At 42.3% G+C, this 15,145-nt stretch overlaps 2 protein-coding genes across 2 annotated transcripts in view; both read left to right on the forward strand.

Moving 5' to 3' along the window:
• The window catches only part of tnikb (TRAF2 and NCK interacting kinase b), an 83,995-nt gene that overhangs the window by 55,357 nt on the left and 13,493 nt on the right, over positions 1–15,145 (forward strand). The window contains 9 exon segments of the mRNA XM_030079455.1: positions 1,557–1,580; positions 3,260–3,268; positions 4,729–4,910; positions 6,580–6,694; positions 9,333–9,441; positions 9,983–10,159; positions 11,059–11,202; positions 13,066–13,200; positions 15,129–15,145. The exon segment at positions 15,129–15,145 is cut by the window's right edge and continues 84 nt beyond it. Coding sequence (XP_029935315.1) covers positions 1,557–1,580; positions 3,260–3,268; positions 4,729–4,910; positions 6,580–6,694; positions 9,333–9,441; positions 9,983–10,159; positions 11,059–11,202; positions 13,066–13,200; positions 15,129–15,145 — 912 coding nt within the window.
• Positions 8,606–15,145, forward strand: part of LOC115378897 (eukaryotic translation initiation factor 5A-1-like) — a 27,134-nt gene continuing 20,594 nt past the window's right edge. The window contains exon 1 of the mRNA XM_030079457.1: positions 8,606–8,613. The gene's annotated coding sequence lies outside the window, so the exon portion shown is untranslated. The remainder of the gene's footprint in view (positions 8,614–15,145) is intronic.

Raw genomic sequence — 15,145 nt, forward strand, 5'->3', positions numbered from 1 at the left:
CACACCCATCAGAAAGCATCCGGGCCACCAGGAATAAATAATTGAACAGGATTTTGAAATCTGAGGAGGAAAAAAATAAGTTTGGTCTGATTTTTGGGTGCAGAGGTTGAAACGTTCGTTCACAGGCGTGTGTGTGTGTGTGTGTGTGTGTGTGTGTGTGTGTGTGTGTATCTGTCTGCAGCTAATCCCATATACTACTAGATTTTTTGTGCACAGTTATGACTGTATGATTAAGGACCTCAGGTGGTTGTGTTGATTCAAAACTTTTTTAAAAAAAAAAAGTTATGATTAACAGTTTATCGTTTCACAGTAAAGATAACATAAGAAAATTCAAATTAAGACGCATAAGATCGTGTAACCATGAGACATAACACTCACCAGCCTGAACACGGAAACAAAACAGACACATACAAAAATAAAAACAAATACACAAAAGGATTTAAAAAAAAAAAAAACATATATATATAGTATAGTATATATAGTATACATGCACATATCCGTATATCCATATGTGCACCTAGATGCATATTTACATGCAAACGAAAGTATATTCACATGTATACCATCATATATGGAGAAATGAAAAATCAAATTAGAAAGAAAAACTAGAAAAGTGGGCAAGCTGGAAGAGTGACAGTGGTGCTTTGGAGAGAATTTCCTGAAAGTAGTGGTCAAACAAATGCTTTTTTTTCAATGACAGTAAGTCCGAGCAGAAAATAAAAAGTACCATGAGAAAGGCAAGGCTTTGGGCTTTCAAACTGTGTCAAAATTATTTTCCAACTCCCAAAAATGTCCGCCCTAGAGCGAGTTAAAAAAAGTGTGTGTTTCTCCCTCTCTCCCCAGATTTTGGGTTCCAGATATAATGGGAGTCTATGGGGGAGAGAGCTGACACTCCTGCCTCGTTACGTGTCACCGTTTAAAAAGTTTAAGCAACTTTGCTTTTGTATTCACATTTTTCAAAGCAGAACTAGTTTTCCTACTACTTTACCAAGAATTGTGCATGTGGAGTGAAAATTGTGGCCAGGGCAGCAAGTAAAAGACCAAATTTTTAGACGATTTTTCAGGGCTGCTGCACTCTAGCTGTGATGTCACTCACTCTGGAACTCCCAACATTCCGCCATTAGTGTGTATTGCGTCCGAAATTCGGCTACAAACGGGAATTAAGGAAAAACGTAAAGTCGGAGCGGCTTGAACCACCAGAGACGGAGAAATCGGAGTTTTGTCCTCTAGTTGAGTTTTGCTTCATGGTGTGTTGGATAATCAGCCGACTTGATACAGATACTGGAGTGAAGTTGGTTAACACGACGAAAAACACCACAACACCAAGTGACGAGCCAGCTCTGTTCACACACACACTCACACACACACACACACACACACACATACACACACGACACACACGACAGCGCTGAAAGGCTGCCTTTTCTCTCTGAACTAACCGTGTTCCTGTCATTTCCATTCTCGCCCTCTTTTTTTCTCTCTCTCTCTCTCTCACCTCCATCCCGTGCTCCATCCCTCCTCCTCATCTCCTCTTGACTCCTTCCATCTTCCTTCAGAGCTATAAGAAAGCTGTAGACGAGGTTAGTGACATTTCTCCTCCTTCACCCCGTCTCTCTCTCTCTCTCTCTCCATCTCTTCTTCTCTGAATGAAATCTCTCTCTCTCTCTCTCTCTCTCTCTCTCTCTCTCTGTTTCTCTCTCTCTCTCTCTCTCTGTCACGCACTCGCTCGCCCACCCACTCACTCCTGGGTTCCTGCACTGCTCTGGCAAACTATGGAAAATCGACTTTGTCACGCTTGGGTCTTGAAAACGTTTGGGAGCTGCACAAAAATGTCATGAGAAATGTTGTTCTGCAGCCCGAACACACCACTTCACAATCCGGGCTGTTTTGTTTGTTGAAGCCCAGCGACGAGGCACGTGCAGATCTGTTGTTGTGAACAGTCGTGTGAGCAGGCGTGGAGGCTTTGCAGCTGTGCCACAAACACATCTGGCATCAGCGTGGAGGTCCAGCCGAGAAATCAGACCAAGTCAGGCTGCTTTCCGTTTAACTTGGAAAAAAAAAAGCTGTGAATCGGTATCTCTGGATTCCAATGTGAACGCCGTTCAGTAAAAATCTAGAAAAAAAATACGAATATGCTCACTGATATTGATATGTCCCGGTTTTCAGTATTTTCTACCAAATTGTCCCAGTTTTTCGCTATTCACGCCTGCAATTCAAGTCGAACATTCACATATTATACACCAAGAATGCTCAGTGTTTTCTGCTGAGTTTAATGGCACCAGAGTCCAAACAACATGACTTCAGAAGCCGCTGACGTCGTGTTTGAGTCTGCAAGCAGATCCCCACGAGCTCTACAAGCACATTATGGAGGTCTTCATGTCCACATTTTTAAGCAAACATGGACACGTTGTATGTGAAAATGTTCATGTTCAGAGTTTTCTGCTGAATCTAATGAGGCAAAAACAGCCTGCAGAGAATCAGTCACAGTCAACCTGAAATACCCTGTGTTTTATCTTAAAAGGAATCCAACCATCAGAATGTATGCTGAATTACACCAATGTTTTTTTCCCAACCTTTGATTATAATGAAATGCAAATGCAGTATAATAAGGCTAAATATGTAACATGTAACTTCAAATGGAGCTAAAAGGCAACAAAAGTAAGGTCTGCCATTATCTTAGTAAGCTAATTACACAAGAAGATAAAGGTAAAATGGGACAATAATACTAGCTTTAGCCAGCAAGTTGAGCTTTTTGTGACTTCAGCCAACAATCTTAGGTTTTTCGCTGACGAACAAAGCCTTTGAGGAATAAATGGAAAGGAATAAGTGCAGCTTATTGAACATACAGTCAGCTGAATTTCTCCACAAATGCCACAAAATTGACATCTGGAATCAATTCTGAAATGCTGGAACATGAAATGAACCGTGTAGGAACCTGTTCACTCAGTCACCCATTCACTCATTCACACTTTAACCCATGCACCTGCTCTTCCTCTCTCTCTCTCTCTCTCTCTCTCTCTCTCTTTCTCTCTGATTAGAAAATGGTTTATATGGTTTTCCAGCAGGTTTGAGGCTGTTGTTGATGCGATGGCTTTGTTTTTTTTTTGGATTTATTTCATATTTGTTACTGTGGCATTTCTCACGTCACGTCACGTCACCGGATATTCACTTGTGTCCTGCTGTCACGTCCTTTCATTTCCCCGTTCACTCTCTCTCTCTCTCTCTTTACCCGCTCTGTCCGTCCTCTTTCTCTCATCAGGAGGAGTTGGTAAGACAACATCAGAATAACACCCCAAACCCCGCCCGCCCCTCGCCCGCTGCCCCCGTCCCGTTACGTAACCCCCCCACGTGCACGCCCAGCTTCCTCCCGCTGACCTCTCTGCTCACTGGAATGTCCCGGAGAGGGAATTTAAGGCGCAAGTGTCCTGACCTTTGACCTTTAACTCTTGGCCCCCCCCACCCCACTCCTCAACCGAGGCATCTGTAGTTTGACGCTCCCTCTCTCCCTGCACTGCCCCGCCGCCCGCCGCCCTTAACTTAGCCACCAAGTTTGTGGTTTTCTCTCTTATTTTGACAAAATTTCATCCATTAGCTATGCATATTACTAATGAGAAAGGATGTGTTTGTTTTCATTCCTTTTTAAAAAAATTATCTATACCTTTTTTATTTCGTCTAGCTCATCAGCTGATGTTTAATTCGCATTAAAAGTGCCTTAAAAGTCTTAAATCCGACTTGCACCCAGGATTTTAGTCCTGTGACTGTCAGCTCTCATGTGGCGAGGATTTCTTTTCGTGGTTTCTACAATTTCCAGTCACGCACCTGTGTGGTGGTGTAAACTGAGCTCTAAAAACGAATGTAAAATGCAGATTTTTTTGCACTTGTAAATTACTTTCCATAATCACCTTAATCTCCTAATAATTACAGGCTTTGTGTGGTGTGTGTGATTGCAGTCTAAAAATTTAAACTGAAACGTGATGAGCTCCCATTAAGATTTTTTTTTTTTTTTTTTTTTTTTTTTGCACATACTCAGACGAGATCCTGTTTTTCAGTTGCAGCGACACAGAGAGGAAATGAGGTATTTATGCTAAAAGGGCCCGCAACAGTGGAGAAATTAGGAGATTATGAATATGCATTCTCGCTCATTTTCGTGTCTTGTCATCTCAACAAAGACAGGCAACTTAAAAAAAAAAAAAAAAACTAAATATCCTGAGTGTTAACAGTAAATATCACGGATGCTCTGGATGTTTAGCAGACGATACAAACGCAGGATTCAGTGGAGTAATTTATGCTCTCATGACCAAAATGTTTGCAAAAGCTTTGATTTTGTAAACTCGAGCCAACTAGTTAAAGCTGCTGCTGACTTCCCACTTTTCCTCCTCAAAATAAAAAACTGAAGCGAACACTAACAATCTAACCAGGATCAACTAATGAATGAGATTAAAAGCGCCACAAGATGAAGAACAGTTAGAAACAGTTGAGAAGAATGTAGACCTGTTTTTGTTTCCCCACAAATTCAAGCATGCATCTCATTTTAAAGATTTCAAACAACTTTTCCCCTGTCCTAGAGTTCATGCTTCCTAAAACGACACGGAGAGTTAAAAAAAAAAAAAAGCGTCACCAGGGTTTTGTGTCCCGGCTGGGAACACAAACACCCGGATCCTGCTGAGTGTCTTCCCCTCCCTCGTCCTGTCGGTGACGCTCTCTCTCGGCTTCTCTCTCGACCTGCAGGACCTGACGGCACTGGCCAAAGAGCTGCGAGAGCTGCGGCAGGGCGAGGAGACCAACCGCCCGCCCATCAAGGTCACCGACTACTCCTCATCCAGCGAGGAGTCTCACAGCAGCGAGGATGAGGAGGGAGAGGGCGGGACCAATGACGGGACCGTGGCCGTCAGCGACATACCACGCATCATGTGAGTATATATGTGTGTGTGTGTGTGTGTGTGTGTGTGTGTGTGGTGGGGTTAGATTGATGAATTAATAAAAGGCCAACATTATGATTTTATTAAACATCAGATATCACCCAGTCAGTGCTGTCCTATATGACAGGAGTCACTCCCTTCATAAAAATCTACATAAAAAGTATGAAGTAATCTATGACGGCGTATTCAGGCCAATTTAGGGAAAAAAAGGTATGGAGCCGGAGAAGAGGCATGATAATCTGAGAAAAAAAAGGCGTAAATTTACAAGAAACAGCTCACAATTTTAAGTCAAATTAAATCTTAAAAATCCTGAGATTGTAGGTCACAAATTTTCAAGAAAAAAAACTGTAAAAATGCCTTTTTTTTATACTTAGGATTGTGATACGATTGTGATTCTGGGTGAAAACCACCAGGATTTCCTTCTGACTGAATCCAAGAGTCAAAGAAAAAACTAATTTTTGAGTTTTTTTTCTCTGAATATTACTCCCCTCCCCAGCTCCATAATGTTTTTTTTCCCTACAGTGGCCCTAACACACATAAACCTATAATATTTAACATTTTCTTCTCTTTTCATATTTTATTTAACTATTTAGTCATTCAACAGACAAGAAAAAACAGTTCCCACACACTCTTTTTTATTATATTTATTTATTTTGCACAATAAAAGCAAAACATCAGAACAAAAATGAAATAGCAATAGACTGTGCAGGTGAGATACAGAAAACCCCTAGGGGCTTATAGGAGGATCCCACCTCAAAATTTGATTACATAAAAAAAAAAAAATAAATAAATAAATCTATGTCAAAAACTGTCAACAAACCAACAAAAAAGAGCAAATATACATTAGCTCAATGCAAATATACATTAGATTAATGCAAATATACATTAGATAAATGCAAATATACATTAGCTCAATGCAAATATACATTAGCTCAATGCAAATATACATTAGATCAATGCAGTAAATGTGTGTAAAAGTGTCTCCTAACACTTGCAATAAACTTGATTGTAAAAGCGAAATGTTTTGGTCCTCAGACCTTCATCAGGTGAGACTGAGGGACAAAGAGCTTTACACACAGAGTTAAGAGTCTGTGTGCATTCAGCCTGTAATGAGGGCCTCCCACTTTCCACATCAATTAACCTAAATACAGATATTGACATGTAAGAAGAAGATATCAAAACTCCAGAATGGCAAGGCAAGGCAGGTTTATTTGTATCGCACATTTCAACAACAGGGCAATTCAAAGTGCTTTCCATAGAGCATAAAAGGCATTAAAACAATAGAAAAGCAACACAAGAAAACATACATAAAAACAATTTAAAAAAAAGTGTTAAATTTAGGAATAAAAAGAAGCTAAAAACAGAATAAGATGATAAAACAGGACATTAAAAGTTACAGTGCAGTGTAAAATATTAACCCTCAATGTGCTGTGATTTTAAAAAACTGAGAGTCGCAGCAGATCTACAGTTTTCTGGGCAATAACATTAAATCTCAGGGCACCACAGTCATAATTATACAGTTAAAGTCACTGCTTACGTCTTGTTTAAACACCAAGCATCAGTCACACAAATAGGAAGTAGAGGAAAATATTCAAATGAGTGGTGACGGTGAATGAGTTGGTTATTAAATGTAACGCTGACGTGTGTGTGTGTGTTCCAGGCCGGCTGCCAGTCACGGAGCCAACGAGTCCTTCGGCGTGATGGGAGGCCATAACGACTCCCACGGCGACGCGTACGGCAACAGCTCGCAGGACAGCACCCTGATGATGCGGGAGGTGAGCGGCGGCCCCTCACCCCTGACCTTTGACCCCCCCGGGGGGCTTAAGGCCTGCTGACAGCACAGAAAGCAACACACACACACACACACACACTCACATTCACCAGCTCTGCATGCCTGGCTCTTTTTCTGTTTTGTTTCTGCTGCTGCGCTACTCTGTGTGTGTGTGTGTGTGTGTGTGTGTGTGTGTGTGTGGGAGAACATCCGGTATTGAGCGCGGAGGGTTATCCTGATCGCTCATCTTGGGTGTGTGTGTTATCAGGGTTTGACTGATTTATTGATTTGCCAATATATTGAGCTGAGATTTACACATCAGCCGGTCACGAGGCAGTTTTATTGATTACATTATTTATTTATTGTGTAGCTGATCAATACCACACTGTCACTGGCTGCCTATGGGAAGCCTCAGACCTGAACTGATTATATTTAATCAGATTCCACACCAGCACCCGTTTATGAGAGTAAAGAATAGAAGGAAATACTGAAAATGTGTGTGTGGCATTTGGCCGTTCAATAATTTAAATTGGTTTCATTTAAACTAAATCAGATATTTGATCACGAAAATGTCCTCAGGTTAGTTTTTCTGAAGAGAAACACGTGAAAAATAAATTTGCAAACATGAACCATCATTTTAAAAGTCTTATAAAAGTGTGTGTATGGTGTGTGCAGTGTGTATGATGTGTGTGTGTGCTCCTACTTCCCCTGCACAAGACTCAAGGCCCCGCCCCCCTCCAACACCCGACCCGCCCGTCACATCTCGGCTCCCAGCACGGCCCGTCCGTCTCTCTCTTTTCCAGAAACACGGGGAAAGGAGGCGGAGCTCGACCGCCAGCAACGGTTTCCCCGGCAACCTGTTCCCGGGCAACGCCAATCTGCCCGATTTGGTGCAGCAAAGCGCCTCGCCCCTGGTCTCCCCGGGCGATGGCTCCGGGGCCCAAGTAGGTTGACCAGCACCCTGTGCCCTCAGCCGGCGGCCCCCGACTCCTCAACCTGATCCCGGCTCCCCGTCACCCAGTGCGCCCCCACCCGCCCAGTGCGCCCCCACCCGCCCAGGGCACCCCCACCCGCCCAGTGCACCCCCACCCGCCCAGTGCAGCCCCGCCCGCCCAGTGCCCTCACACCCACCCGCCCAGTGCACCCCCACCCGCCCAGTGCCCTCACACCCACCCGCCCAGTGCCCTCACACCCACCCGCCCAGTGCACCCCCACCCGCTCACAGCCCCTCCATGAAGGCATAGGAACCTACTCAGCTTATTGTCAAACCTGCAAAAGACTCTAGTCCAGTCATTTTATGAAAAAACCTAGGACAAATTGCAAGAGAAGCAAACTCAACTGATTTTGTATCCTCAGTTTGTCCTGAGTGAGAGGAAAAAAGTCCCAAGAAATCCCATTGGTGGAAAGTTTTGAAAATCACCTATTTATGACCACATATTACCAAAAAACACTGTTTTTAACACACAGGGGAAAGGGGTTCCAAATTTTACTTTCAGATATCACTATAAAAATTCACAAGTTGATTACACACACAAAGACAAGAAAAAAAGTCAATTACAAGTTCTTTGAATTATTCTGTTTACACATGCATATCACACATTATCTGATTTGATATGCGCTAATAAGGAATATAAGGAATAAATGCCAGAAGAGACATTTAAACAGTGAATTAAAAGGTTACTATATATACAGTAACCTTTTAATTCATTGTTATGTAGTAACCTTTTAATTCAAGGTTACTTTATATATAATAACTTTTTAATTCACTGTTTAAACAGTTTAGCTTCAGTCACGATCCTGTTCCTCTTCCTGCCCGTCAACACAAACACAGCGTGAGCCAGGCCAGGCGAGGGGGAGCGGCAACAAGAAGCCACGCCCTCTTCTCCTCAGGAAACAACAGGGTTTTTAGGACGTGTGCTCTTCGTTTTGATGCCAAACGCCCTCCTTTCCCCCTGATTTCCTGCCCCCGTCCCGCGTCGCGTCGGCTCCTTTTGTCCTTTCCCCCCGCAGATGAACCGGTGTGGATCTCCTTCCTACCTGATCCCTCCCGCTCTCTCTCTCTCTCTTCTCCAGCCTCTGATCCAGACCACGTCCTGCACCCGCCACCCTGCTTTCTCTGACTGGTGTCGTCACGTTTTATCAGCGTGAAGCAGACAGCTGGCCGAGTAAAGGAAACACTCGGGTTCAAAGGGAAAAGGGAAATAAAGTTAAACTGGAGTCGTGCAGGACGCCAAAATGCCGTTCACCCGACACGAGGCGTTAGATCATTACACAGCTGATCACTTTGGCCAGTAAAACCACTGACAAACCACAAACCGGTGGTATTTCGTGCAGATGAATGGTGTCATATCCCTTTAGTTAGATTTGTATCATAAAAACCGAGACATTTTAAAGGGGCTCTTGTTGCTCGTTGCTCTTAAATCCACTGAATACACTCCATGTTTCCTTTATTTTAGCAGCTGTCTGTATGTGATGTGAACATACGTGTGTGTGTGTGTGTGTGTGTGTGTGCGTGTTCATACATTTACAGTCTTCCAGTGCTTTTCCCAAACTGTTGAGCCGTCCGAAAGCTCTTCGCTCTAAAAGTCCTGTACAAACGTTTGACGGATGGCGCTTCTCTCTCCCCTCTCTGTGACTGTCAGTACGGGATGGGCGGCGGCGGCGGCTCCAAGGCTTCCTTCACGCCGTTTGTCGACCCGAGGGTGTACGGGACCTCGCCGACCGAAGACGACGATGAAGATTCTGCCTCAGGTACACGTGCCGCTCACCTCGCCGTGTCGTGGTGAAACGGGAATTAAGGGAATCAGTGAAAGTCATGAAATTCTCATGAAATGAAAAAAAAAAAGAAATGGGTAGATTTATTACAGAGCCACCTAAAGGACAATTACAACAGTTATAGAATTTAAAATAACAGCTCATACAATCCTGTAGCTAATATCTGATCATGTTTGGTCTTAAAAAGGTCCTATCCATGGTTCAAATTCATGCTAAAAATCTTTTGTGATGAAGTTTTAATGGTGTTTAAACATGATTATAAAGGGGTGAAGTTACAAATCGCTAGATCACAAATAAAAAAGACAAATATCATCTCCCTTGTTCCTCCGTTTGGCCTCCCTCTCACTCGCACCCACCTTTACGGACCTTTTGGACACAGAGATAATAGCTATATCAAGAATTTTATTATTTATCGCTTGTTTCCAGTGTGAAATACTTTCTGTTTTTGCCTGGTGCATGTTGCAACTTCATTGCACTGAATATTTGTGTGTGTGTGTGTGTGTGTGTTGCGGAGCAGCTCTGTTGGCCGACGAGGTGGCGAGGCAGGAGCAGGAGCAGGCGAGGCTCAACGAGGCCAGGAAGATCTCGGTGGTGAACGTGAACCCCACCAACATCCGGCCGCACAGCGACACGCCCGAGATCCGCAAGTACAAGAAACGCTTCAACTCGGAGATCCTGTGCGCCGCGCTCTGGGGTGAGAGCGGCCCGGAGCCCCACTCAGACACACTCAGACACCACCGACAGCATGCAGACAGAATAATGACGTCAGGAAGAAGGAGAGAAGTTGTTTTTTTGCAACGTTGGTGATCAAGGAGTTGAAGCCTTTGCAGCCGATGCAGTTGTAATCAAGCTGAGAATCGACTAAAAGCCTAAAATATAAGGTGTATTTAAGGTGCTGAGGCCTCATTTGATGCCATTAACTTGTTCAGTGTTGGTCTCCCATCAGGAAAATACAACTGCAGCCTAACAGCAGTGAAGAGTTGTTGATGAAATAGTTTGTATGGTGTGTCTCTCTGTTCTTTAAAAGAGATCAGTGTGCTCATGTCCTCAGGGTAACTGTTCTGAAGGTCTGCATGAAAAGAAATAAAAAAAAATGGTTACACTTTACAGTAACCCTAACCCTAACGTTAGTTAATGCCATAATAAACATTAAATAACAGGTAATGAACATTAAGTAACAGTTAACTAACCGGTAACTAATGTGTCTAAGAATCATAATGCTGTTCATGCTAAGGTATTAATTTATATGTTATTTAAGGGTTATTGATATTATTAACATTAGTAAATGCCATAATAATCATTAACTAACAGTTAATTAACCATTACGGCATTAACTAACGTTAATTGTTGTACTCTTATTGTAAAGTGTTACCGAAAAAATTGCAATTACCATGTTTTATGAGGTGCAGTTATTGGATGCTGGATACAAAGAACAAATAAAGTGCCTCCACACTTTAGTCACCAGGCTTTGAGAGGGAAAAGTGTCTAAAGCCATTTTTGTCTTCAGCGGCTGCTTCTTCAGATACAGACAGATGCCTGCTCACACAGAGGCAGCAAACTGATGTGTGTGTGTGTGTGTGTGTGTGTGTGCAGGAGTGAACCTGCTGGTGGGGACGGAGAACGGCCTCATGCTGCTGGACCGCAGCGGCCAGGGCAAAGTTTACAACCTGATCAACCGCCGCCGCTTCCAGCAGATGGACGTCCTGGAGGGGCTCAACGTCCTGGTCACCATCTCAGGTCTGAACCATGGGTGTCCAACCCGAGGCCCGCGGGCCACAGCAGGGATGATTATACTATCTGGCCTGCAAGATGGTTTCTGATTCACTGTCAATACTGACCCCATATTGCCCACAATGCATTAACTACAAACCCCAACATGCACTGCAACATCCTGCACCGTCAACAACACAAAACCAAAACCAGCCAGAAAGTCAAGTGGAAAACAGGTGCGAGGTTGTTTTTTGTAATCATAAGTCAACCTGCCTGCAAAATATTAGTTTGACCTCCAGTTGGATTTGTGTGCCAGTGATGTGCAGAAACATGTATGACTGTAGATTTCTCTTCAGCAAAATCTCAGTTATCTGCTTATTTTTGATTCCATGAGATGAAACTATTAGTCTTTTCATGCCATTTTCCACTCTCATCAGTTTGGTTTTAGATATCCCCGTTTTGTTGTATAGAAAGACATTTTATTGGAGCAATGTTGCATGTAAAATTCATATTTGTGTATGAGTCACTATTAAAAAGGACATATTTTAATCAAAACAATGGCCACTTTGGGTCAAAAGCACAGCAGTGATTTTTTAATATGACCCCTTTAGTGACTGGGTTTACACCTCTGCTTTAAGCCCAGCAGCCTACTCAGGATAACAAATATGGAGAACAAAGCTGATTATTTCTAACTCTTGAAAAGTTTGGGCAGCACACCAAGAGTGTGGAAAAACACAGGAAGATGTCGAGTTCATATTTCATGTGGTTAAAGACCATCTGTCATATTATATTTGTAATTTAATTTGCATCACATTTCCATTGCACCTCAGTTTCTTGACCTAAAAATACTGTTTTATTCACTAAAAATTAATGTTGTGGTGCCAACAAGTCCCTAAAAAGAGCACAAGCAAGAAAACAGGCCGCCTCATTGACTGCATTAATTACATTTTGAACCATAAACCTGAAAAGTGATACTGCAAGCGTCTCCCAGAAATGATAATAGACAAATCTCTAAACGCCGCCTGTCAAAAATTCTCATATATGCGAAAACCATTTGGAAGAACTGCTGTCGAGAAGTGTTGGAGATTTGGACTGAAACTCAATTTCCATTGCACTGCCTACAATCATTATTATTTACCTATAATTTATGGTCATTACATGTAGAAAAAGGCTCATTACACACAGTTTGTAAAGAGTGTGGCTTCCTCGTTTGCTCAGTTTTGATCATAAAGTGTTTGTCCTTTGCTGCACAAACAATGGATGAAGAAGTCCAGCTTTACACAACAAGATCAAAATTGGATTTATATGTTTGCCTCTTACCTTGGTTCACTCCTCAGTTTGGCGCTGTGTATGCGGCAGTTATTTCAACAGACTTTCACAGTTTTCTGGCTGCGTTGCCTGTTACTTCAGCATCTCCTTCTGCAAAAATACACCTCCGGGGGAAGGAAGCGAGCAGCGTGAATCAATTTCAATAGATAACGTTCACACTGGCTCTTATTATTCCCCGTGTTGCACCTCGGTTGTACCTGATTATCCTAGGAACAGAGGGGTGTTTGTTATATTTACCGTGGCTGTGGCTCCTCACTTTTGGCAGCTTGTAAAGTGGTTAATCTCGTGATTTGTCTCTTTCTTCTGTTGCACTCATTAAGCTGCACTGAAGGCAGCTGCACACACACATAAACATCAATGCAAACGTATTCATCGTGGTGCACAGCATTCTCTCTTTGTGCAGGAGAGACTTACGTCAAACATGCTGAAACCTCATCTCAGTGTTGAAATTTGGTGTCAAAATGTTGGTAGATGACGATTTTTTCTGTGATTTTGAACGGAGAAAGGTTGATTATTCTCCTCGCTCTGACTGATTTCGCTCTCCTCTGTCCCTCCGTCCAGGGAAGAAGAACAAGCTGCGTGTTTACTACCTGTCCTGGCTGAGGAACAGGATATTACACAACGACCCCGAGGTGGAGAAGAAGCAGGGCTGGATCACGGTCGGGGACCTGGAGGGCTGCGTGCACTACAAAGTCGGTACGACGCCTCCGCCGTGCGTCCTCCAGTCTCCTCAAAGAGAGGCCTGGTCGGCGCCGCGTTTTTGCTCTGTGGCGAAAAAAGGTCACACACATTTTGAGTCCACAACAGAAAAGCGAGGCAACATCACGTCCAGATGTTCCCGGCCGCTCCACTTTGAATTTGATATCAGAAAAGGTCTCAGGATCTAAAACGTCAGCGCTAAACGCCGAGGAGCTTCTTTCTAGTTCTCTTCTTCTTCAACAATCACACAGGAGCAAAAGATTGATGATATCTACACTGCGTTCCAACTTATTATGCAAATGATATTTTTGTCCAGTTTTCCTAAATAGTCAATGAAAATGACAGTCAGTATAATTTTCAAGTCACCAACAGTTAGAGTATAATTTGATTTTTATTGAACAAAACTCAAAATGATAACAGAATTTTAAAAATAAATAAATAAATAAAAAAAACTCAAAATACACTGTTCCAAGCTATTATGCACAACAGATTTTCAAAACATTTTGTAGGTTGTAAAGAACTGAACATGGTCATTTGTTGACTTTGCAGCATTAGAAGGTCATATTTACGGACATCAAAAGCTATTTCAATCAAAAGCATCTTAACAGGCCAAATTACATGTTAACATAAGAGCCCTTCTTTGATATCACCTTCACAATTCTTGCATCCATTGAACTTGTCAGTTTATGGACAGTTTCTGGTTGAATTTCTTTGCTGGATGTCAGAACAGCCTCCCAGAGCTGCAGTTTGGATGCAGCTCTGGGAGGCTGCTGGTAGGCACCAACAGCTTCAAATACCTGTTTGCTGGTCTGTAAAGGCATTTTAGCAGCTGCTCTCTTGATCCTATGGATTTGTTTGGCAGAAACCTTCTTAATTATGCCTTTATCTGAGCGAACCCATCTGTGCTCTGAATCAGACACAAATCTTTTAACAGTGCGATGATCTCGCTTAAGTTTGCGAGAAATGTCCAGCGTTTTCATGCCTTTTCCCAGGCATTGCACTATTTCACATTTTTCAGCAGTAGAGAGATCTTTTCTCTTCCCCATGGTGCTTGAAATCTGTGGCTGCTTAATAGTGTGGAACATCCTACTTATGTAGTTTTCCTTTAATTGGGCTCACCTGGCAAACTAATTATCAGGTGTCTGAGATTGATTTCAGTGACCCAAAGAGACCTAAGACACAATACCAGCCATGAGTTTAATTGAAAAACAAAAAATTAAATGTTTATGGCACTGAAATCCAAATTGCATAATAAGTTGGAACACAGTGTAACAGTGTCCAATGCAAGGCTATTATGTTTTGCATTTTTCATGAGTTTTCACTTATATTTTGTTTTGACTTTTTGTTTTTAATTTCAGTTTTTATTAGTTTTCAGAGAGGGTTTACTCATTTAATGTGGGTTTTCTGAAAATGCTGAGTTTTAGTTTAGTTTTTATTAGTTTCACTGGTGACACTTCACAATAAGAGTACAACAATTAACGTTAGTTAATGCCGTAATAAACCGTTTCACTGTTTTTTTAGTCTTTTTTTTTTTTTTTTTTGTAATATGGTGTATTTGCCGAGCAAGATTCAGAAAAGTCAGAAAAAATATTGTGTAATAAAAACTCGGAATAACAGATAGGACAACTGAACAACCAAATACAAAACAAAAGAAATTTTTTCTATAATTTCTACTTTATTTTGTAGGGTTTTTTTTGTGAAGCCTCATTTTCATTTTTCTTTCAGTTAATGCAGATGTTCTTTCCACACCTAGCTTTCGTTATTGATTTCGTTATCAATATAATAGCCTCAGTCCAAGATGGATTTTGAGGTCAGTGTCGAGACGCTGCCCTGGTTGGGAGTTTCAGTCACATTTAAAGGCCGTGAGCACAGGAACTGTGGTTTGTGTTTGATCCTGAAATCTGGTCTCCGCTCTGCTCCTGCAGTGAAGTATGAGAGGATT

Source organism: Myripristis murdjan, chromosome 20 (assembly GCF_902150065.1).
Source record: "Myripristis murdjan chromosome 20, fMyrMur1.1, whole genome shotgun sequence".
Classification (NCBI taxonomy): Eukaryota; Metazoa; Chordata; class Actinopteri; order Holocentriformes; family Holocentridae; genus Myripristis; species Myripristis murdjan.